The following is a 25323-nucleotide window of genomic DNA, read 5'->3' as shown; positions in this document are numbered from 1 at the left end:
TTCAGACCTAATATTAGTTTGAATAGGATAGCATCCAAGTCTAGCAGGGAAAATTTAGAGCTGGTCCTGACTTAGCTAAGGCAAGAAAATAACTATCTAGTTTCTACTCAGATTTCACCACTGGCCGATTAATTGGCCGGAGTCCTGCCTCCCTAAAAAAGCCTCTTTTGGCAATGCAGGAGGCAGCTGGGGGTACACAAGCGGGTGCGAGGGTAGCTCCTGGCTTGGCAGAGAGGTTGTCCAGCCCACAGACCAACCATTCCCCAAAGGGTGAGGGGATGGCACTGGAGAGCCCCACGCAGGCAGCACATCACAGCTACCCTTCACCTCACCTTTCCACGGGAAGTGTAAAGGCAACAGCCAAGCAGTTGTGGCCTGCCTTTTGTTTGTCAGAGCAGCAGAGCAGCTCATGAGCAGTCAAAGCCCACAATGCTTTTAAAGCCCAGAGGCTTTGAAAGGCAAACCTTAATTCCACAGCTTAGGTTCCCATCAATATATCATTGACTCATACACAGACACAAAAGGGAAAAGAAAAAAAAAAAACAGTCATCAGTATAATTGTATATGAATTATTTGTTGTTTCACCTCAAAATAACAGAAAATGTGAAGTTCTGTGTTCTGCTAAAATACCTGAGGTTTTAGCTAAAGAAAGCAAAGAAATAGCCAAGACAATTACAGTTGTGTGTGCGCTCCCTAACTGCCAAAGAGAGGGTCTGAAGTCCAGCAGACACCACCCCAAAGAGCTGCTGAGTGTGTCAATGAATAATAGCTTCGCTATGAAGCACAGCACAGGGCTCCCGAGTTGTCACAGGGTACCAAAGCTTCCTCTCTCAGCTTGTAAATCAGGTGATTAAACACAAACGACAGACGTAGGCATTTTCAGCCATAACTGATGTGATTTTTTTTCCCGATCTCATAGTTTTAAGGCATGATTTACCGACATTTAAGGCTCTAAATTTTAATGCCATCATTTAGATTCTATATAAGCCCCACTCCTGTATCAGCACTATTTTTAATCATTACCATGGTGACAAAACCGTAAAGGTGCTTTTACACAAGGAAGGCTTTGCCACACTTTTGAGAACAGTTTCTCGTAACTTAATTTTCTGTAGTTTTAAAGCACAGAAAAATACCCCTCTCTGAACTTTCCCTGTTAGATGAGATACAGACACTCACACATAGCTGGGCAAATCACCTACTGTATAAAAATATTCTGTGTTAATGGACATAACCTGGACAGGGAATTCTTAACCTGGACATGGTAAAAACCAGAGAGGGTCTTGTTATTCGGGTCAAGTGTGACTTTACATGACAAGCAATCCCTTTGCAATTAACAGGGCCGCTTGTGCATTGAAGTATCTATTTCCCGAAGACACAGATCAAGCAATCCCTCAGGGAACCAGAGAAATATTAATTCAAAATTAAAGTTATTGAACGAGGGCCAACAATTCTTGTTTTAGCATTCACTGCAAAATGTTTGCAAATCCCAAATGACAGCATTGTTCCAGTTCCCAATTCATGGGAATCAAAACACAGAGTCTGTGTAGAAAATGAATGTGAAAACAAGGGTAATGTGTTTGTTGATGGCAAGTGCGTACGCACACGGGGCTGCACGAGCAAGGGCACAAGCAGGCGGTGGAGGGAGGTGGCTGTTCCCCTCTGCTCAGCACTTGGGAGACCACACGTGAGCTCTGTGGTCAGTCTGGGGCCTCTCAGCTGGGCCGTCCACGCTCTGAGCAACCTCATTTGACTCCAAAGTACGCCCTGCAATGAGTGGGAAGGAAGGGGATGTGTGTGGTGAGAGGACCAGGTGATGTTCAGTGGTCCCTTCCAAGATGAACTACTCTACAATTAACACGTTTTCCCTGTCCTGCTAGCAGATGGGTAAAATCCCTGATCAAGCAGCATTACTCATGAGAGCCGAGAAGTGGTTAATAGCATCAGTAGGAAAGACAAGATATAGGCAAGCCTTTTGAGAAGATCCAGGTCATAGGCACACAAAGCTCCCAGCCTGAGTCACACTTCACGCTTTACTGCTGCCCTAGGTCTATTCTCTCTGCACTGGGTCGATTCAGGACATTCCCCCAAAGCCTTCTGCTGCCATGTTTCATTGCTGTATCATTCAGCTAACCAGAAAACACAAGCAATCCACATCTCGTAATGCAGGCGGTGTTCAGAGTTTACTATCAAGTATGCTAAAAAGGCCTTGTGTAACCTTTAGGTTACAGGCCACAGGTTTGCCCTTCCCCCCGGCAAATGCAAATCTATACTTGTAGGGCCCATCACAGGATAAGACCCTTGGACCCCCTGGGAAGACCTCAAAGAGATTGAATTCTAGAGCAGCGTGGTACTAACCTAGTCAAGTGGTCTTTCCATGACCAGTCCTTTAAGAACATGCTGTAGGAGGGCTCAACGTTGTCAACATTGTACTTCTGTGAGCCACAGAAATACAAGCACACAGAAACAGGCCTTACCCCAAAGAAAGCAACATACAATGGGCAACGAAGCAGACGGATACTGTCAGGGGTCCACAGATGGGTATTTGTGTGTGTCCCAAAATTACAAGGTCCAGTATCCATCAAAGCCAAGCTTAGCTGTAGCCATCCCCTACAGAAACAGTTGGTTATCACTGTATCTAGCCTAGATCCAGAACGGGCAATGAACTGCATGTGTTATCATCTTTTGTGTATCCACAGAAAGTGTTGTTATCTTTATTGATACACTGCTATGACTTATCAGCTTCCAAGTACCAAAGATTATGTATCATGGTTTCAAACCAACCTCCCTGGTTGAAAGGAATGCTTCTTACCCAATGGATTAATGATTTGTTTAGGTACGAGGATTTGGACGGTCGTTAACATGTTCTGTTTATTCTCTGGACAACGACAGTTTGGCTTAGCTATAACCCAAAGGAAATCGGGATTGCTAAAAATAGGCTGAGGTGGCCAATAATCTTTTAGGAGTTGCTGATAGCCAGATTAAACAAGAAATTACGCATAACCCTTAGTGAGAGGGTTTCAAATGGAAAACCCCAAGAGAAAATGAGTACATAAGGAACAGACTGCCCCGACATCCAGACTGCCTTCAATAAGCACAGTATTCAAGGAGAAAGTCACACCTAAAAAGCTGTGTAAGCGTCTTGACAGCTAGTTAGCTGGATGACACATAAAACCTCTTGGAACTGGATCTAAAACATGGATAATTACATGTTGGGTTTTCTCTCAGTTCTGTTTATCTGTAGCATCTCTTTTATTATTCTCTGGGCTGCAGCAAGAAATTATTTTTGATTTTTATTTCAGTGTTTGTCTCTTGGAACAAAAATTATTTCCAGGGTGCTGGCTGGCAAATTGAATTCCCACAGCGTGTTAATCCTTAAAACTGCGCCACATAAAAGCTCTCACAGACCTCAGCACCTTCGTACAAGGCCAAAGGATACCCGGTAAGTGCCCGAACCTAAGGAGCTTCCCCAGATGTTTAACAATACAACAATTCACTAGAGCCAGCCATTTTCCTGGTAGCTCAGACAACAGGCAGGCCACAACTGAGTCCAACAGCTTGAAGCATAGGAAAAGGAGGCAGAAAGGTATAAACAGAGCCCAGATCTGCTCCCACAGCTGTACTGCACGTATTCCTGTTTTAAGATCAAGGGAGTATACCTGAGGCTGATCCCCACTGCTGGGAACTCTGGCTATCAGTTTGTCATCTGCAAAAATGGGCTGGGGAAGCGAAGTTCTCCTGCTCCATCCACATGAAGAGACTCGTATGGGGAGGCTCTGGGTTCAGCTGGACCCCCTAGACACTTCCACCCCAGCAATACAAACAACAGCAAGCTCATCTCTATGGAGTAGCTGTTCTCCCCCCGAGTAACTACTTCAGCTATCTGCTCCACTTTGCATCTGTACTCTGCATCCCTGCAGAAATGGTTTGACCTATTATTTGCAAGACCACTGGACAAATATATCATTCATCAGCACAACCACCCAATTACAATACAGCTGCGGCGATCATGCTGCCAGCTGGTGCTTTGTGTAAATGACCCATTCCAGAAGAATAGACTTCGTGGGGTTTTGTGGGTTCCCTCACTAACTGCTTAATCATCAAACCATGCAAATTTCAGAGCGAGATGAACATCGGCACCTGGCTCTTAAAGTCACAGGCTGCAGTGCTAGGGAAGTGGTAGAAGCTTCAGCAGGGTACACCGTGCTCCTCCAGTCTCTAGAGATACACTGCTTGTCCTGCCTCTTAGTTCTGGTGTGGTTTCACTTAAACCAGCCAAATATCCTCCAAAGCAAAAAGCAGAAAGTTGCCAGGTGTTCTTCCTCTCTGCTAAGCAATAAAACCCATCAAAACTACCTCCATGTTAGCAAAGAGGAATTTGTTAGTGTGAAGTACCTGGGCAGTGACTAAACCCTGCCGCTGTTCTTATGGGAAAAAGCTACTTGCTATTCTTGGTAAAGGGAAGGTCTTTCGAATCAAGATAATGTTTCACTTGTTTTTCAAAAGTCAACTTAATGGGGGTGGGGAGGGAAGCAAGGAAGCAAAAATAAAATCTACTTTGCAACAAGTTAAATTACTCAGAGTTTCCCAAAATGAGAGGCTTGGTCAGAATCATTGGAAAGTTTAAGAAATACTCCTTTAAAAACAACTCCTACAGAGCAAAGCTCCCTCTCCATGACCGAAAGGCATGTGAGCAAGCCAGGTCATTCTGCCCAGGCTTTTTCTTCATCGTTAAATTGATGGGGTGGGAGGGGGTGGGACCAGGTTGAATCTTTATATGCTCTTCACATTTTTCAGAGCTGTGTCTCCAGCCCCGATCTTGGCCTCACTGCAGGAGGGAAGTGGGCACATGCCACCAGCACGGCGGTGCCTCAAACATCCTGCCCGGGGACTAGGTTCTGCCTTTCTCTGATCGTCCTCGCCTGCCAACGCAGGAGGGAATTAGCAGTCAGACGGAGATAGTGTCTCTGCATGCTTTAAGCTTCAATGCCTCTTTGTTATCCTCAGGAGCTGCGAAGAAATCAAGGCCAGCTAGGCATTGTGTTAATGAGGCTGTCAAGAGGCCAAAATAAAGTGCCACACCATGGCCCAGCCTTCTGCTATCAGCACCGCTGTCCCACGCTGATTTAGGCAGCCGGGGGAACAGGCTGGAGAATATGCCAGTGGTCTGGAAAAGGAGATGTCGACACTTGGCTCCTACTGATAAGAACCTGGACCCACTCTGCACACGATGCTGCCAGCCACTGGTGGCTATACAAAGCCCACAAACCCTGCAGTTTTGTCACACAACTATTTTCCAACAGCAGTGCTATCAGAAACACCTACAGCCCAACCAGTTTGGTGGGAGGGACTTCCTTGTATTTTCACATGTGGTTGCTGTCAGCAGGCTGAAATCTTGATAAGCTACGCAGCCAACCTGGCTGGCTTTACTGAAACCCTGCTGAAGAGAAATCCTGAGCTGCAAAGCCGCCGTTTTGTTTCACACCACCGTGTGAAACAAAGGACAACCAGACATGAGATGCTGAGTGCGGTTGCAGAGGACAACCGCACTCAGCATCTGGCCCAAACTTATTTCCAAGTGCATCTCGGATCCATACGGATTCCATCCAAAGGTCAGCAGCCACAGTTTGTGATGAGGAATGTTCTGCTTTGGAGACACAATGTTGTCACTGTGATCTGCTTCCCCTGCCCAGAGCAAGCAGTCCATTGTTCCCACTGAATGCGAGAAAGGGCTCGAGATCTTTGAAATGGAAACTGCCTTTAAATCCAAATCATTTAAAGCATAGACACAGACTGATGCTACTTACAATAAGCAACTCTGAAAGACACTCTTTCTCCATAGTTTAGGGGGAAAAAAAAGAAGTATCCCAAGAGCCCAGAACATATGATTGGGCTGCAGTCATCCCATAATGTATTAACTTCACAGTACAGAACCAAAACCATCCAATCTCTACACTGCTTCATTGTGAATTTACTTGCTATCTGCTTTTTTGAAACCATCAGATGTTGATAACAATAGGCTACGTAACAAGTGAATGAGTCCAGTCTACTTCATTCACTCTAGGAACATGTCGGATCTGCGGAGACATTCTCATTTAGGGTTTGTGGAAGCAAAGAGCCATTCAGGGCTCTCACAATGGAGGAACAGGGAATGTTAAAGAGTAGTCCTAGAGACATACAAGGAAAGATGTAAAGTACAGGACTTACCTTCCACTGCAAAGAATGGAACCACTGATCCCTCAGGTAACTGTTTGCAGCCTGTAATAAAAGAAGTTGCAAATAGAATCATTAGTTTCTATCAGTGTTTCAGATCACTGAGTCAAAACTAAGCAAGTCACCCATGTGTGCCCTAAAAGCAGCAAGGCTGCACTCGCTGTATTCTTCGAACTTTATGACCTTAGCTAACTTCAACCCCAGCCTCACCAGAGTGAGGGCAACTCCTTGCTCAGAGCTACAATTTTACATTAAAACCAATTTATTTTCATGGAAAGCAATGACCCAGAGACCTTGCTGCAGATGTAAAACACTGAACCAAAACCCTACAAAACATGAACCTCCTAGGAAATGGTGTCCTGCCCAAAGACTGTGAAAAATCCTCACTGATTTCCATCAGATCTCTGATGGCTGTAGGACATTTGCTTTTTAACTGCAGCGAGCAGGGTAAGAAGATGAGCTGACATTTCACTCGGAGGGGTGGGTTTTTTCCATGCGCCAGCCTCCCCTCTTGTCCTGTTCCTCAGCTGGCCACAAGGCAATTCAAATAACGCCGCGGCTCTGTCAGCGATATTAAAACAGAGGGAAAAGCACAACACGGACATGCACATACATGTACAGACTGCAGCAACTGCATAAATGTTGCAATGACTGCTCCCAGGGATCTCCCCTTTTTGTCTGTATTAAGCAGAGCTGCCAGAAATCCTCAGTGTGGAGCCAGATTCGTAGCCAATGGAGGAATAGTTCAGCGCTCCCAAAGGTCAAAAGGCTCGGTATCAAAAAATATAAAAGCATCCACAGTGACGTAAATACGCATGCCTTAACAAGGTGACATAAGTTTGAAATATTTGAGTGGGTAGAGATGCCCTTTGGCTTTTCCAGCTCTATCTCATCCCTGCCAGTTTTACTCACAATGCAAAATGTTTTACACAATCAGTGAAAATTATAGGATAGCCCGTCTAGCCACATTAAAAAACGGTGAGGTTTCTTCACTAGAGAAAAAACCACTAGTTTCCTGCAAATTAAAGCATCCCTTCAACAATTTTTACTCTCCAACACCTTTTTAGATAAGTATGCACTGCAGAATGAATTTCACTTCCTGGCAAAGTTCACTGATAACGTCAAGAATACTCGAAGTAAAAATACTGCATGCTTACCAAAACTGTGTTTAATCTCAAGGTCAGATACTGATCTCACAGAGAAACACATTTGGACTGATTTCACTGAACTAAATGGAGTAAATACTCTTTTGCATATGTATTACATGTTAATTGGTTTTATACAGAGATGAGAATCAATTGCTCCTCTAGCAGAACTCTAGGCAATAAAGCAGAATAAATCTATCACAACAAGTCTTGACTGACCACAACGTTTATCAGAAACAAACTTTCCATGTCAAAAAGTACGCTGACTTATCAGAATATGAATTTGCTACAAACTGAAATAAACGTTATTTCCTTCCTTTTTTATGCAATGGAAATTTTTAAAAACATTAAACACTTAGAGAGGGGTTCCTTGGGATATTTTGGTTTGCCAATATTTAACAATTTTCCTTCTGCTATTTACCCAGTATTTCGTATACACATGTATGTTAAAATATGTAAGGCAGACCTTTTACCTACGTATGCTAAAGAGCTGAATTTCATTTAATATTGTTTATACTGTAGTTTAATATGATAAGAAGGTCAAAAAGAAGTTGACACAATAGGACATGAAGAACATTTTTGCCATAATTAAAAAGGCAGAAAGTAAATATGCCGAGGTACTTTCTTTCTCCATCTCTCTCTTTTCCTGCTCCCCCTCCTTTCCCCTCCCTTCCTCTCTCTCTCAAAAACACTTCATGGAGGAGAACAAAAACTCTAGCAGTGTTTTTTTGGATAAATATTCCTGTAGAAGTGAGTGCTCACAATGGCTCTAGCTGGAGTTTCATATCTTGTTACTCATGGGAAAAACCTCTGCCAGCGCACACAGAAACGACCAGAAGCAGAAGTGGCTGCTGCTGAAGGACAAGACTGTCAGTAGGAACAATCGTCAGTGCCAGTAAAACTCAGAAACTGCAGCAGCTGATATTTGGAGTACTCTATCAGGAACTTCAAGTCCATTAACAACTTTGTCAGAAGAATATATGTAGATATTTTTAAACACGGTAACCAAAGTGAGGCCATAAGCCTACAAGCCTGAACATCCAGCCACTTGCTTTTAAAGAAGGGCTGAAAATATCTGTAGGTTTGGGCCCATATATTATGCGACAGCACCATTAACAAATTACACATCCATTACGTTCTTAGAAAAAAAGAAATCATATGCAGATTGAGTATACAGGAGCTATGCTAACTTGCTAAGACACTGATATTTAAGTTAATACAACCCAAAATATTCTAGGGATATGAAGTACTTCTCTCAAACAGGCAAAACACCAACCGGACTTAATCTCTGGTCTGATCATAACGTGGCTTGAGCCAACATCCACATGAGGCTAAAAAAGAGCAAGCACTACAGCACTACGTGGGAACTGCTGAGAACCGTTAGTAACTGTCCTATTTTTGTGATGTCAGCAACTACAGGTTGTAAGAACACTACAAATAAATAGAAAATACTACATGTAGATAGATTTTGCAACCAACTGGAGCCTTACATAAATTGGATGACAGAAACTATTAATGAGGACAACAGCGTCAGGCAGAGGTAGAGACATCAGGGGACTGGAAAGTACTGGAGGAGAAAAAGAAAGAATGATATAAAAGGCAAAAACAAACCAGCACAGACTTGTTTCACTTGAAAGCAGTGGTCTACAAAAAGCATTTAAGAATAAAATTAGCAAAGTAAGGCTGCTCCAAGCACAGGACCAAGCATTGTCTATGCACAGGCTACACATTGACTACTGGGAAGGAATCAAGAAAACTTGCATGTGGATCTAGGGTGTGAGCTTGAATTGCTCTAAAACCGAGTTTGAGCTTTCTTTCAAGATCACTTCCAAGGAAAACAAAGACGAAGAAAACCAAGTGAACACAGAACTGGAAAAACAAACCTTTAGGGAATCCCCACACTTCTATTAGTGATCAGGAGCCAACGGTAAGAAGAATGTAGAAAGCCAGTGATCATTTCAGCAGCTCCCCACACAATGTTCAGCACAGATAGGCTGAATTCACATAACCCAGGCACAGTTATCTCAGGGGAGCTGCCTGCCAGAGGCTCTCCCCCCGGCCGGCCACAGAGGCTAATCCTGCCAGCGCACCCTTCCGCCCGCTAACCCTGGTGAGCTGCAAAACCACAGCCGTCCGCAGGAAGCACCGGCCCTTGGCAGAGGCCAAGAAGCATCCCGCGTTCCTCCCTCTTCCAGGCTTGCACAGAGAAAGGCAGCCCTCAGAAACATTTATTTCTGATGGGAAGAAGGGGGAGTTTTGCAGCTAGGGTGACAGATGACCACCAGGCTTGCTAGGGTGTCCAGCTGCCCACCTCCACACCGACGTACTCAGGGCACTGCACGTTTCTGAGGTTTGGGGCAACGAGCACCAAAGTGTAAGGCTGTGGAGGGAACTGCAATTCACCCACAGGTGCTGCCCACACGTTTATGGTCAGGTCTGATGTGTGCTCCTGGATTCCAGCACCTCCACACCGTCACCTGCCTCTGCATACTGCAGCTGAGGGCTTAGCTGCTACAACAAAGAGGAGAGAATGAGACACGAAAGACCTTAAATGGGCTTTTCCCATTGAATTTTTTCTTACTCTCAGCCCTGTCCACAGAGCACACCAGGTTTTCCACCACTACCTCCAACAGCTCCAAAACCCTACAAGTGCTCCGCTTGCTGCTGCCTCCGGCAGTCAATGATGCAGCTAGGAAATGCCCAAGTACTTCATCCCCATCTATCTGCAAAACCAACGCTTCAGGTCCCCTGGGGGTTCAGTGTGTTCGCCCCAGATGGGCTACAAATTTTGTTCCCAGACAAGGATGGCACAAGGTTTGGGGCTTTCTTTTGTACAAGAGATTAAATGCCTGCACATACACTGCTTCGGTCAATGTCAGTGCAATGTAATGTACAAGTGCACAGCAAGGGAATTATTTTTTCCTGCACCCAAACTACTTCATTTCTTAGCCAAGAGCAGAAAGACAGTTTGTCATTAAAAAACAGCAAATTTCTAAAAACTAGTGGTTTTTTTTCTAGCAAAAATAGGAAATCCAACACTTGTTGCATGCCAGTATCGCAGCTAATATAAATATTCACGGCTCCACTGATACCAACATGCCTATAGCAACCAACAACTACAGAAAATTTGTCATTTCCATCACACCATACGTGCCATGCCACCAAGTTTCTCTAACAGTAAGCTAGCAGCCCAGCATCCCTCGTTACTGCCATGTACGTCACTCAGAAGAACACAAGAACAGGCTTGTCCACATGGAAAAAATTCCCAGCTTTCTCCTTCCACACATGGGATTCTGCCATCTGAAAAGATGTTGCAATAAGTGGGATTTAAAGATTCAGATTCTGCTTTTAACTCTTCCAGGGTTTAGTCTGTGTTTCTCTTTCCCTTGCTTGCTCTCTCGTCAGCAGAACGGGTTTTTGTTTTGCTTTCCTCCAGCTGATACTCATTACTGGGGCTCCTTCCCACATTTGCTGCTTGTGAAATTACACTCTGATTTTTCCCAATTACCTTCAATAGGTTACTCCAGCTATTGGGCTATGAGTAGCAGAATCCCCTTCAACAACATGCACACAGCACCCTAAATGCACATCATGCTTTACACAAAGCAGGAAGACAACAGCACAAAGAGGCTGGCCTGTTACTGATACTGAGGAGCTGACACTTCTTCAAAGGCTAAATTTAGTTTATATTCCCCTGGCCTATAGAGCTTGTGTCCAGTGAAACAGCTCCAGCAACACCCCCTCTTGCACCTGCTTGCCTAACTGCAGGAAAGGAAGAAGAAAAAACCCACGAGAGCTCAGTGCTTTGCATGGGAAGGGATCAGGGACTGGATCAGCTGGCGGGAGGCAGGAGAATATCGTGCTGCATCACACATGGAGATGGCTTCTCCATGCGATCCCTGCCCAGATGAAGAAGCCCTTTGCTGCCTGAGAACCAAATAATCCTCCTCTGAAACCCAGGTAGATGCATCCTGTTATCACGATCGGATTTCCTAAGAGGAGCTGCATCACCTCCGGCACTGTTTGTCAGTTCTCATGTGTTAAAATAGGCCAGGATGGGTCAGTGCTGCTATGGGAGGACATTAGGATGATGTAAGGAAAGGTAATGGCACTCTTCCTTCTCTGACTCATCGCTGTGCAGTAACAAGCCAGAAATAGACCTTGGTGACAGCAGACGGGGGGGGATGAGAGCTCAAACATGGACTTGAACTCTCTCATGGCATTTATCACGCGTGGCACAGACAAACACATGGAGTATGTCCTAACACGACGTGTCGACATCCCCTTACGGGACCACTGGGAGCAAATTTCCATTCTAAGGGAAATTCCCGTTGTCCAAAGTTTTCCTCTGCTTCAAATCAGTGAAAAAGAAATGAAATTTTAAACTTCTCTGCAAAATGAAAGATCTGGAAAACCTGTAATTCATTAACTACTACAATGCTTCATTTTATGTCAAACCATGTCAATAGTATCCCATGGTTTTAAAGAATTCAGAAAAATAGCACATACAAAAATATGTAAAACTGAAATTAACCAGAAATATAAATGCGAGGGAAAGTCAAAAGAGTTCATTTAAACATTTTCTTGTATTTAAAACTCATTTAGATTGACTCTTTGGGGATGGGGGAGGAGAACAAAACCACAAACAGATTTCACCACAAGTTCACTTCAGAAGAAACATTATTGGGAACGTGTTTTGGACTAGTTTTACTTGTTCCACTATCACACGCTTTCTGATAGCAGGGTCTGACATTACACCAGAGCATGCTGCTGCTTAGACTAGCAGGGCAGAATGATTTTATACAAGATTTGAAGTCCTGATTTCTCATAAATATATTGAAGTCTCTTGGAAATCTTAAAATAACTGAAGCATGCAAGGGCTAATTTCTTAGCATCTCAGTTTCCCAGCACCTCAGTGAGTAAATCTTTTGGATACTTAAGACTATTTGTCACATATAATGGAGAGTTTCTGCTGAACTCAGTTACTAGATAAATCTATTTCTTGCATCTTGATTTCTTAAGTATACTTGACATAAATTTTGGTAAAGTTTTGGATTTGTGAGTACACGTTACAACTGTATATGGGGAATCTATTTTTATACTTCCTCTGATCTGGCCACATTTGATGAATCCAGACACTACTAGGGACTAAATCATACTAAAAACATTTACAATGTTTGTATTTTCAATTATGTTGAAATACCCATAGAGTTATACTGTAATGCGATCCAGTCTGCACAGGCAGTCAACAGCATACAGAAGAACAGCTCATATCATTTATCAGTTCCTAGGAGGTTACACAAAGACACCAAGTTTTTGAAGAAAATACCAAAACATCCACACTAAGATGTTAATTTCTTACAAATGTAATTATTTGTGGGTTTTGTCTGTTTGTTTGTTTTAAAGAAACACGTGGCAGGCTGCTCCAGATTCAGCTGTACATGCCCTACCAAATTCCCTTTAAACTCAGCAGGGAGCTTGGGTTCATGTTATCTTCTTTCCTATGAAGGAGGCCAGTAGAGGCAGCCACCAGAAGCTATGGCATAAAGACTTAAAAAATGAATTTTGAAAGTCAGATGCAACTATTCTAGCTGTTGAAACAGACAGAAACGTAATCGCTAGCACTGCTAAGCAAATTTATGGAAAAGCAGAGTTGAAATTATCTCAAGAAAAAATCACAATCATCCACCTTGACAAATGAGTTTCTCTCTAATTAATTCAATTAATGGATTAGACAAGGAAGATTTCATCAATAAGAAGACCCTAATCTAGCTGTTGGGAAACCGTGGTTTGTCTGCCTGCCTTCCCTGGTGTCACGCACTGGAGAGGCTTTTCAAACCACAGAATCAGGACTCTGGTGGACTTGCAGCAGCCTGTCTGACATTCAGACTCCCTACACTCCCTGGAAACGCCTAAAATCAGAAAGACATTTTGAGCCACAGAAATGTGCTAGGCACCAAGCAGAGGCATGTGCATATGCATTGTGTGCAACAGGCCACATGTCTGTGCTCCAGGGACATGTGAAAAAATGCACAAATGCTACCTATGCACCAGCAGAGCCCATGCCCATGAGGTTACGTGTCCTCAGGTCGTCCCAAATTTACTTGAGCTGCACTGGGGGAATGGCTGCAGCCTCCATTTGCAGGGCTGAAAAATGCCAGATTACATCAGTGAGGTAAATGAAAAGGAGCTCCAGAAATATAATCCACAAAGGATGTGGCCATGAATATTTCCACGTACACCTCTACCCATTCCTGAGTGGTGTATTTGCTATGTTGAAAATCATCAAAACCTCATGATATTTTTATGACATTCCAAAGCTGTTCCAAACCCCAAGCACAGGAACCACGTGAAGGGCTGAAGTCAGGTTCTGTGCTCTCTGAGCCACTGGTAAACAGCTCTGCACACAAATGGGTCCACCAGCCTGTCTGAAATGAAGGCAAAGGAGAGCTGGAGTAATAATAGCACAACCCAGTCTTACTCGTATTGGTTTCCCAACTCAGAGTCAACTTTGTTTCATGCTCCTACAGACATCTGTGCTATGCAGAACACAGGTCAGCTCAGCACCTAGCCTCAGGCTGCTAAATGATGCCACTCGGATTATTTCCTCATTAACTGCAGATCCAGCCAGTTCAGAAGAGCTTTGTCGAAGCCCTCCCTGGATACAGATGGTGCCACATGCTCTGTGGCCTTACAGGGCCTCCTGCCACCCATTCACCAACAAGAAATAATGAAATGCTCGCCTGTGTATCATGGCTCTCCCAGACAAACCATCCAGCAGACTTGGGCATCACAGTCATTGACTATGCTATCATGTATCATTCACTACTTTCCCAATTTTTAACCCATTTAACTACATTTCTTGCAAAAGTGGTACAGTGAAAGTGTGCACACCCAAACACACAACATCTATTATGATCAATCTTTTGAAGTTGTTCAGAGCTTTCCAATAAAAAATATCCTATGAAACATTTAATGACTTACCACAGCTTAAACTGATCTTTCCTTCACATTTTCTGCAGGAATTGCTCACACAGCCTGTTCACAATCCTAGCTATACAAAGTGCATGTACACAACCATGACTATATTCAACAGGAAAAAAATAAAATAAAATAAAATAAAATCCCAAAGGATAACAGCTATCAGTTTGTCTTTGTGACACTGCTGAGAACCGCTATATGAGCTAAGCTGGAGTCAATTTAGTCTCTTTCAAGTTATGAAAGCTTATAATCTGTCCGGGGGCAATCAGCTGGGTTTTCAGTTATATTTCGTTTCCTACTCCAAACTAGCTTTAGAGGTCAGGGCTGTGGAGTGCACTTTTGTCACTAATGACTTACAAAGTCCTACAAAGCTTCACAAGTGGATGAAGAAATCTGGAATAGTGTAAACACAGCATCTTCTGCTAGAAAACAGCACTTAGAGAACTACCAGATGTAGATACCCATACAAATATACATCCTCAGTTGAAATCTTTCAGTGAAGGCCAGATATCTTTTAAAAAGATACCTGTTAATTCCAGTGCCAGCTATGGCTTTCCTATACAAATTGGAGGAGGATCTTCTTGATTTGTTTCATTTGGGAATAAATGTATAAATAGACTTGTTCCAGGCCCAAATTAATGTGCTTTTCCACAGAGCACTATTTTGATGCATAAAACCATCAAGAAGATTAAATTCTTGTGCCCCACAGTTCTCGTTCTGACTGTCAAGCAACCCGGAGAGTTTCAGAGGTATCACTCTGAGCAAATTTGCTGGTAGGTAGATACTTGACAGCGCTACGTTCTCTGCCTTTCTGAGTCCAGCTAATTAGGACTAGATTTCCTGAACAGCAAATAAAAATTCAAGGAGATTCATAGTTAGAAAATGAGATTAGTAGTTCTGTGTTTACTGTACCTGCAGTAAGACAGTACCCCCCGGGATTGTGAGCTGTAAACAGTACTTAGGGGCGTTCTCCCAGGACAGCAGTTGAACATCTTCAATAGCACTGTAGGAAATGGAGTTTTCCATGTACCCAGTTGGCTGCAGAAAAACAAAGGAGAGAAAAAAAAAAATGTTTACTTAGCCATCAGAAGTTTCACAATTTCAAAGTAAGAACAGCACTATCAAAATTACTCTTGATGTTGAAAATATCTGCCATATATCTAATTGTAAAACAAGATACCCACACTAGCAATTCAGCAGCGACATCAGTCCAGCCACTGTCATCCAACTGGTTCGTGTGTTAAGAACACACACATAAAAACAAACTCAGGCCAGACTCAGGTGCATGAAATTCCAAAATGCCAAACTGAATTTGTTTTGGATCCAAAATCAATGAAACCTAATTTCAAGTTGAGCTGAGCTATGACGGTGCCTGGCCATACGCTTGTAGTCAATGTGAAAAGAAGCATCTCAATACAGAAGTATATTGTATTTAGGTGGTTTTATTCCACATTCTCCTTCTCTCTGGCTGCCCTCACCTCTTAAACTCATAAGCAGAAGCAGAGCAACCGGACCTACTCATCACAGCCCATACACAAGTACCAGTCTCCTGCAGAGATTGCTGATGGCCAGTTTCAAGCGAAAGTTACAATTAAAACATAAATAAGTAACTGCACGTTGCAATTACATGTACAACGTAAATTGATAGTAGCAAGGAAATCAAGTTAAACACGAAACTCCTCATTAGCAACCCCGTAACTTGCAGGCATTACAGAAGTACAATTATATCTGAAGTGGAGATAAGCTGAAATAATGTATATACACAAGCAAACATAAAATTATGTCCTAAACATGAGTAAATACACAGATACAGGTGTGTACCTATTGAGAACGCACATATACACTGCACATTATGCAAGTCTTCACATACTTGAAGTAGCTGCAGTGTTTAACAGACGTCACTTATTTTGCTGTGCTATCGTGTAAGCCAACCGATCAGTATTGCTGTGGCAGCGTAACTGTTTTTCTCTACAAACGCTGATTAATCCCACCACGTGGATAAGCCCTCACGTTGGCCACATCTTGAGAGAGAATGGAGCTCATTACGCTTGTGAACTATTTTCTTACATTACTGGTTTCCATCTAACTGAAACTTCTCAAACTTACTCCCACTGTGCCCAGTACATAAGCTATTTTTAGCTGCTAGTCTTGAAATAAAGAAAGCAAGGGAGGAACCACATCTACTTCGGGGCAAACAGGGCCACCTCCGAACATCACAACATGGGATTCCTGGGGGCGAGTGTGAAATAAGCAAATGGCATTTGGAAGGTCTCTGCTTTCTATTGGTATGGCTTTCTTCCATAAGTTAAGTGGGTGGTGCATCTGGAAATCCTACCTTTATGTTACACTTCATACGTGTCCGTAAGGCCATAAGCAGCATCGGCCTAAACACAACAGGGCCCTGTCATACGGCCTTGATGCTACAAAGAGCCAGTCACCTTTTCAGCCAGAAAACTCAGCAAGCCTAGGAACTGGACTGCTATTTCGTTTTAAGTAATGCTCGCTATAGGAAGGTTTATTTTACACGAGGCCTCGCTGAAAACAAATTTCAGTGTCTCTTTAACAAAACCCTTGTTATGCAGGAAGTATGATAAACTTCTGCTTATTCATTTACCCACAATATTGTTCTACACTAGTGACTGGAATCCCAGTGGCTTAATACTGATACTGTACGTCACGCGTTGCCTACTGGAGAGTAATTATCTTGTTCTCACAGGAAGCCGAAGGCCCAGGATCCTTTGGTAATCAGCATTACAACACTCGGAAAAATATGAAAACAGCCAGCATAAAATCTAGTATGCTCGGGAGGCACAGTTATCAAAAACATGCTCTGAAAGACTGGAGAGGGAAGAAATCCAGGACTAGTAAATGCAAATATAAAATTAAGTGAATCAAAGCAATTTAAATGTCTCTCTCAAGAAGGTGCTGACTGCCCTTAATACCCTCCATTAACTTCAAAGAGGACATGAAGAACTCTCACAGGATCTGTTCCCAAGAGAAGCCTCCTCCATACCTTAAAGTGTCCATTCAAACAACAGCAAAGACGACCAATCCCGTTCAACTGCAGCTCTTACAAATGACTTCATCCCAGACATAAATCCTGCATAAACTTTTATTTAAGGAGAAGGGAATAACACTGAGCTCTGCAGTCTGCAAAGGATGAGAAGACTGCCTAACCTATAAGGTGAATTACAGAGGTGGCTAATTCCTCCAGATGAAAGCGTTAGGCCACTGGGGTGGTTTATACAGCACTCTCATGATCCCACCTCCAAACTTCCTACCCAGCCACACCTCACACAAAGCCACACTACAATTGTTGCCCATCCTACTCAAAAACCCAACAGCCCAAACGTCCTTTAATCCCCATAAGCACTGCCATATGCATTATTTCTGTTCACATTTCAAACACCATGCTCTAGAGAGTGAGGTATTTTCAGAGCTGGTGTTTTCAGAGTTAAAACACACTGTAGATAGTTTCACCTCTGTTTTGCAATAGAAAGTCTAGAGCTAATTATTTGTTACTACACAGAGCTCCTGAAAGAGTGGTTGTAGATGCTGTTAAACACAGAGGATCACATTCCCACATTAGGGCCATGCAGAAATGCCCTAAAAAGACACCAAAATGGACAGGAGGCTTCCCAGAGCTGCCAGGGGCTCGGCTGAGATGCTTGGTGCAGAGACCCGTACAGCAGCTCCATGGAAGCCAGCCCCAACGTTGGTGTCCTTTCCCTAATCCCTGGGCACACACAGATGCAGGACAGTGGTGTTCCCTCATTGTGTTTTCACAAGACCAAGCACGGTTCAGCCGTTTATCAGGAAATGGCCCGAGGTAAAACCACAGCCTGAGTCACTGGTTCCTCTTTAAAACACAGGCAATTTTGACATTCAGGTATGTGAATGTCAATCACCGTGAATCATTGTGGTTGATAAATAAGCACTGCAAGCCTCGAAGCCTCTCATTTTCCAGTAGGTCTTGCTTGCACAACCCCCCAGAAGCTGCATCCTCACCCACAGCTCGCTCCATGGGGAATTCAAATCATACATGCAAGACCAGAAATGCGTATTCACACATTTGAGAATACCTAAAAAAGAAGTGAGACCGACCCTCAGTGGGTCAGCATGAAGCATCTGGCATCCATCCTGGTTTTATGCAACATCCTCACCTCCATGCGCCTGCTTTGCTTCTGCCTGCGCAAATACTTGTTTGGCTGCGGTGTCAGGCCGATCAGGGAACTGATCCTGCTTTTGCCACAATACCTTGTACCTGGTTCAGTCCAATTTGTAACATGAAACAAAAACCACTATGTTAACATAACGTAGGGGGCAGCACATCACGGGGCAGGGAGCGAGCAGTGAGGACTGGAGTATTGCAGTCTAATTATCGCCATGAGACACTTCACAGTCCAAACCACAGCATCTTTGAGGAGTAATACATCACGTTCAGTTGAAAATGCCTTTATCCAAGAAAATAATAATTCTTAATTTTATAGCTGTCATTTTTGAAGGAAGATTTATATTTCTTGGGAAAGCCTGAAATCCATCAAATGAAACGAGATAATGCACTCTTCTCATTCACTCTACAAAATTAATCCTGACTTAGGAAACTTTGGCCTGAGAATCTATGTGTGTCAGTTTACAGATTTACAGTCACAGCTTTAACTTCGGGCTAACTATTTGCTGTTGAAAGTGCTCTGGAAAACTGTAAGAGACTCATAAATGAAAAAGAAATGTATTACAACAAACAAAAAACCTAAGTTAAGGAAACATTTTCTCTTCACATTAGCCTTTAGTCTGCTAACGAAATATGCAACTTTTCCGTTGGGAAATCAGGTATGTCTTAAACTCAGTGAGAACTTTGCCTTTTTTTAGTTCTGCAAAGATTTATTAATCATACGGCTTTGAAACAACTTGGGTCCAGAATAGCCACACACCAAAACCTACTATAAATCAAATCTTGGGGGAATCCAGCACTCCCAAAACTGGAAGAACATTTCGGCTCACGTGTAAAGCTAGTTTTCTCTTAGCATTTCTGGGAAAAGTCAGCAGCAGCAGACTATTCAATAATGCAAAAATCTGCCCACTTGTTTCCATGGGAAATTCTAAAAGGGAAAGAATAAACATGACGTCCATTGTTAATACGAGGCTTGTAGGCACTTACTCATATAATAATGTACTAAACCTTCAGCTGCATATTTTCCAAAGAAAGCATCTAGAAAAGATGAATTCTACAAATATAGATGGTTATTTGCATTAAAACATATTTGGACTGACAACTCCCACCGACATAACAACAATGAAGAATGATTTTCCCAATTAAATACTCTAGCTGGTGGGAGGAAATGGGGCTGTTCCAGTCGCTTGCTCCTCCACTCTCAGGTGCTTATTTCTCTCTCGGCTGCTTTTAAGAAAGAAGCATGCTGCTGTGTCCCAGGATGATGACCACACTACTGCATATAAGTTTGTCATACCCAAACAAGACTTGAACAACATGTAGGAAGAGTTGATTGCTCTCAAACTTTGATGGGGGTGGAGACTCTTCAGCCTGTACACTGAAGGGTAATGGACTCTGAAACTGCTGAAAACAATGGGTGATTTAAAATAAATCTCTGTTAGGAGACATCCACAGCTCCAGAGAACACCCCTGCAAATGTAGCTATTTCAGATAAGAGCAATTAACATCTTTGTTCATTAACTATATAACCTATCAGAAGACATTTATCAAGTTAAGCAATTAGTAATACTACGCCACAATATGCAGCACAGTACGATTTGTCTCACTCTTGGTTTGGAAGAATTTACTGCCATGTACACTTGGCAGAATGACTTGAAAGAATTTAAAGTCACTGTTAACCTCATGGAGATAAATGAAATGGGAAAACAGACAGAAAGGCTACCAGTGGTGAGACACCCAGCTCGGTCCCAAAGCTGCATAAAGGAATTTTGGAGCTTCCTTGGAACAACGTGCTCACCTACCATACTTCCCAGCCCCCTGGCCTGCCTTCATCATCACCATTCCCCTCCCAGCCCCACGGACAAGTTGGAGGTTTCATGTGTTACACCATAAAAAGAGACCTTCCTTGTTCCGTGCATCGGGAGTAGCACTGGGGACAAGGGAGGCTAACCCATGGACCCCTGTGGAAGGGGTCTCTCCTTGGAGTGAATCTCCATTCTTTCTGCTTGGAGTCCCTTTTTTCCTACCTGTCTAAAAGTGCAGTGGGGATGCTTGTTGGGGTTTTGGTTGGTTGGTTTTGGAGCTTTTTCTTACATGGAAACCCATGTGAACTCAGTGGTCCAAACTGTCAGGGCGCAGTGGTCCAAATCCTCTACCCCCCTATGTCAGCTGAAGCCAAGGGTACCCTAGCACAAAATTAATTACAGGAGAAAGAGGAAGGGTTCTTCCACGTTTATTTTTGTGTGGGTGACTGTGTGTATAAACACCCGTGAGTGTATGTGTGTGTGTAAATGTACACACATACACCTGTCTTTCTGTATAGCTACAAAGAGATAATAAAACACAGTAAAAACACATCCTACCCCTGTTTCTCTAGACAATAATACAGCAGCAATTGTCATATGGCCAGCGCAAACCAGCTCAGTATTAGTGATAACATTTAAACGAGAGAGGCCAGATCCCAACTGAGCTGATCACCCCAAAGACTTCAGTGGAACTTCACGGATTGATACCAGCTGGGAATCTAACTCATGAATTCAACAGAAATTCAACCAAATCGAGCTCTGCAGCTAGATTTTTGCAGCTTCTTTCCTCTAAATATTTAAGACAACCAGGACCGAAGGCTGTTGCATTAATTAACCTTACAAAACTGATAAAAATGTAAGAGCTGCCAGGAAGAAACAGATTATCCCAGGCTGTGCAGAAAAAAAATAAATCCCAGTCTTCAGTGGGTCTGAAGTCTCCATCCTATGGAGCTACAGAAAATGGACAGGGCAGAACTGTTCATTTTAGAGCTGAGAAGGAAAAATAAAAATGGTGTTGTCCATGCTAAGATATATGATCAAGGAAATCACAGAAATCAGAGCAGCTGGGGGAAGAACTTCAAATTAATTCAGATCTGAAGAACGTTTAAAGTACAGAACAGAAGTTCATCATTAAGAAGGGAAAATAAGGTCATATTATGGGATGTGTACCATGACAGGTGAGTCAAACAAGCAGGAAAAAAGCATTAATTATGTTAACTGAAATGCATATAGATTTTTTTTAATGAGAAGATTCTTCCCTTTTACTGTCAAAACCAGCTGAAGAACCACTTTTAAGTGTTCAGTTTATTTTACCAACAGAACTATTTCAATTTCTGGGAGGAAAATAAGACATGTATCTTAAAGACTTTCTGAAGATGCCCATCATCACGATGGCCCTATCCAAGAGTCCATAAAAAAATCAATCGTTTGTCTTTATGGCAAGCTTAGCATGGCAAAGGGAACACCACTTGCACTTCTAGCAGTTCTGAATGCTTATTATTTTTGGTGCTGGAGTCTGAAAAGCTCTCAGTGTTCTGCTAAGAGGGATGAGAGCCTGCTGTAAGCTGCACCTGACCCACTGCGGGGCTGGAGGCTGACCGCAGCTTGTCACTGGGATGGCCAGATCCTGGCACAACTGCCCCAGGCCAGTGAGCTGTGTTTGATGCAACCTCCCAGGCTCAGCAGGACTTTGACAGTCGTGAGCTGGACTTGCTGGCCATGTGGACCACCTCTGCTCTTCAGGCGTGTGCTGCAGCCTTCAAAGCCCCACTGGCTTCAGGGGGGGCAGAACAGTTTGCAGCTCTGAGAGGGCACAGTGACAAAAAGGGATTGCTCATCACCTTGGAATGTGTTCCTATATTGCACAGGCTGCCTGGACTGCATTTCTGAAATGCTTTGCAGTTACATAGTATCCCCAATCAAAGGAAAGCAAAGCACTAATAACTCCAAATATTAGCCCCCCAGTGAACTTAGGAAAACTGAAAAGAGGAATTGTTATCCCCCGCTTACCAACCTGGAAGAGAATCTCAGCTAAGGTTGCAGTTGCACCATGTCCTTGGTCATGCCCTAGGTGACACGAGAACTCCGCAATGTGGGAAAAGAGCTCAGACTTCCTGAGTCTGACCATGTGAACCGGCTCCGAAGGCATCCTCCTCCTCCTCCAAAATTGCACAACCGACCCGTGAGAAGCGCCGTTCTTTAACAGGATCACATTTGCTGTCCCTCAGCATTAATCACTGCTATTTCACCCTCCTGAGGAGGAAACACTCAGCAATTTTGACAAGATGGATGGGTTCTTTTTCTTTTTCTACCTTCCTTGAAATTACTTCAGGGAGGAGGGGACAGGACCAGCCACCACGCAGCAGGGACGTACCTTTCCAGAGTTGCATGGACTTATTGCAGAAGACTGTACTCACACATTCTTCTGCAGAACAAACGTTAGAGAAATATGGGAAAATCCCTGATTTTTGCCCAGAACACGAAGCATCTAGTGACTGCTAAGCAGATCTTTGCTAAGTCACCATAGCAACTATGATGTGACAGAAAACAAAACTGCATCCACAAACCGCTCTCAAGTCAAGGCTGCTCTCTGTTCTCAATTCTCTTTCAGTAAGTCAGCCTTGTCACACGCTATGAAACGTTTCAAACGCTGACAAACCAGAGAGAGGAAAAGCACTGGGTGTAAGGATTTCAGGCCAAGCCAGCCAGGATTGGCGCTAAACAAAAACGCCACCTTTTGATGAGTATTTTAACCAGAGGCAGCCCTGAGAGCTGGAAATGAAAGTTTATCAGCTGATTTCAAACACAAAGGTGGTCCCTGGGAAAAAAATCAGTCTGTTAAATAACTGGAAACATGGCCATGCTGACCTGTACTACGAACAGAAAATCTCTGCTCGGTTGTGTTTTTCAGAACTGGCCTCACCGATCAGAAACCGCTGGTCTAGGTAACAGCAATCACACGTTTCTGTCGCATATTGTGCTTGCACACACAGTGGTTTTTGCTTTTGGTTTGCAGATCTCCAAGGGCCTGTTGTTCATTATCTTTACGAGGTCAACAAAAGGTGAAGAAGGAAACCACATCTGTTATCAGTAGGGTCACGTCTGCTGCGCAAGGATCTGCACCTCCCATGGAAAATTTTAGCTGAAAACTCAAAAGGCCTCAGGCAGCTGCAAGGGAAGCAAGGCATTCGTCTCCATCGCCGGCAAGTACAAGGTCCAACCTGGAAGGTGTTCTCCACTCGCTCAACTGGTGGAGAAGCCGAGCTACCAGAATCCCACATCCCATCAGAAATGGGCAATTTGACTCCTGGGCTCTGCCGTCCTGACAGCTCTCACCACCTTCCTAGTGCACGTCCTAGCTCGTTTCTCACTAAATTTTATTTACAAGACCTAGAAATTAAACCATTGCAAAACTAAACATAGCATAAATGTGCGATATATCAAGTTCTTGTTCTTCACTTCAACAAGCATTCACCAACACCACTTACCACATCCATGCCTTTTACCTAGACACCAGAGTTGAAGGGTCTCCAGTAACATTTTTTTAATTTTCTTTTTAACACACCTTTAACCCTGTAGCTCCCAGGAAACCACAGCCAATCTCAACCTAATGGACAAGTGTAAGATGGGGAGGGGATTGCAGTAACCCAGCTGTGCTTCTGAATTCCCAACAGGAGATGCCCAATGCAGAGAAAGGATGGGCAGGCCTAGGGTTCCCAGCAAAATAATAGCACAGCTGCCTGCTCTGTGTTAGATAAGAGAAAGCACACATAGTGGAGAGATACAGATGTTCTGTTATGGCTAGTCTCACTAAACTCTCTGCTGCTAGGGGAAAAAAAGTGGGAACCTCCTGAGGAGGAGCAATGGCACTCGAAATCACCTCCTCCTCCCCTTGCTCCAGCAGGAGGTAAGAAAACATGGCAAAACTTCCAGTGCTTTGCTTCATGTCTCATCATTACCAGTAATTCGGACACCTCTACGTAATGTTAAGCCATACCCAGCTCTGGTGTCTGCAGCAGTGATTTCCTCTGGATTTTGGGTCTCTCCCAGAATGACACCCTGGCATGAAGGGAAAGCAAAGCGCCACCTCTGCTCTTGCTCTTTTGCAGCAAGCCTCTTGCAAAGCTGTGCCGCACCCGCAGCCTCCTCCACCTTCATCTTCCTCATTGTTTAACGACTGGCCGGCTGTTTGCACTGCAAGGGAGTGCTGCTGTTCAAACAGAGGGTGACTGAAGTATGTGCAGCACCTCCGTGGAAGGGAGATGGTGAGGGAACGGAGAGGGAGAGGGCGACTGCAGGGAACTATCAGAGCAAATATTTGAGGAAAGCGTTGGCTGGCTGGTAAACATACAATGGAGAGAATCTAAATCACCTCCCTGAGCTCCTTTGCAATGCAAAAAGGGTACACTGAAGTATTTAAAGTGACACTTTTTCTTTAGTTTAAAAACAACTAAATAAATTAAATATTTAGCTAAAATCATAAAGATGTTTTGCTTGCGAAGGATGGAGCAGTATGAAACTGGCATATCCAACTGGCAAATGTTTTGATTTAATACAACATGTATTAGCTTAGCACGTTGTTTCTCGAGATAATTAAGGAAGAGAACCTAAAGTGAAGCACGAGTACCTGTTATCAGCATCTCAGCAGACAGACTTTGAGGGGAAAAACAAAGAGCAACACTACCATCACGCTCTATGAAACGGCAAACCCACTCATCCAGGCAGCTCTTTACAAGCAGGAGGAGAATTCCAAGGAACTGCAATAGTCCCCCAAGGGATCGTGATGAGCACGGCTCCAAAGAGACACATTTCCAGAGAAGCCTTGCTTATTAGGAACTAATCATGCACTGTTCTCTCCTATGCTGTTTTTGAGAAGACTAAACTGCCTTAGTCCTCCAGCGTCATTTTCTGCCCAAATTAAATGTTTCAGACCTCAACAAGATGCACTCACGTATTTCCTCTGCATTCCCTTATACAGGGCTTGCAAATGGACAACGAAACAGAACCATGT

At 43.5% G+C, this 25323-nt stretch overlaps 1 protein-coding gene and 1 long non-coding RNA gene across 2 annotated transcripts in view; one reads left to right on the top strand and one right to left on the bottom strand.

Moving 5' to 3' along the window:
* Window positions 1–25323, bottom strand: part of CMIP (c-Maf inducing protein) — a gene marked incomplete at its 5' end in the record, with an annotated part of 126158 nt that overhangs the window by 42118 nt on the left and 58717 nt on the right. The window contains 2 exons of the mRNA XM_035337071.1: window positions 6205–6255; window positions 15249–15374. Coding sequence (XP_035192962.1) covers window positions 6205–6255; window positions 15249–15374 — 177 coding nt within the window. The remainder of the gene's footprint in view (window positions 1–6204; window positions 6256–15248; window positions 15375–25323) is intronic.
* On the top strand, window positions 5334–5842 carry LOC118172957. Its single transcript, XR_004753936.1, has 2 exons — window positions 5334–5486; window positions 5524–5842. It is a non-coding gene; the product is annotated as an uncharacterized LOC118172957 (long non-coding RNA).

This window comes from Oxyura jamaicensis, chromosome 11 (assembly GCF_011077185.1).
Source record: "Oxyura jamaicensis isolate SHBP4307 breed ruddy duck chromosome 11, BPBGC_Ojam_1.0, whole genome shotgun sequence".
Lineage (NCBI taxonomy): Eukaryota > Metazoa > Chordata > Aves > Anseriformes > Anatidae > Oxyura > Oxyura jamaicensis.
The sequence above is the reverse complement of the archived record's forward strand: the minus strand, read 5'-3'. Positions and strand labels throughout refer to the sequence as shown.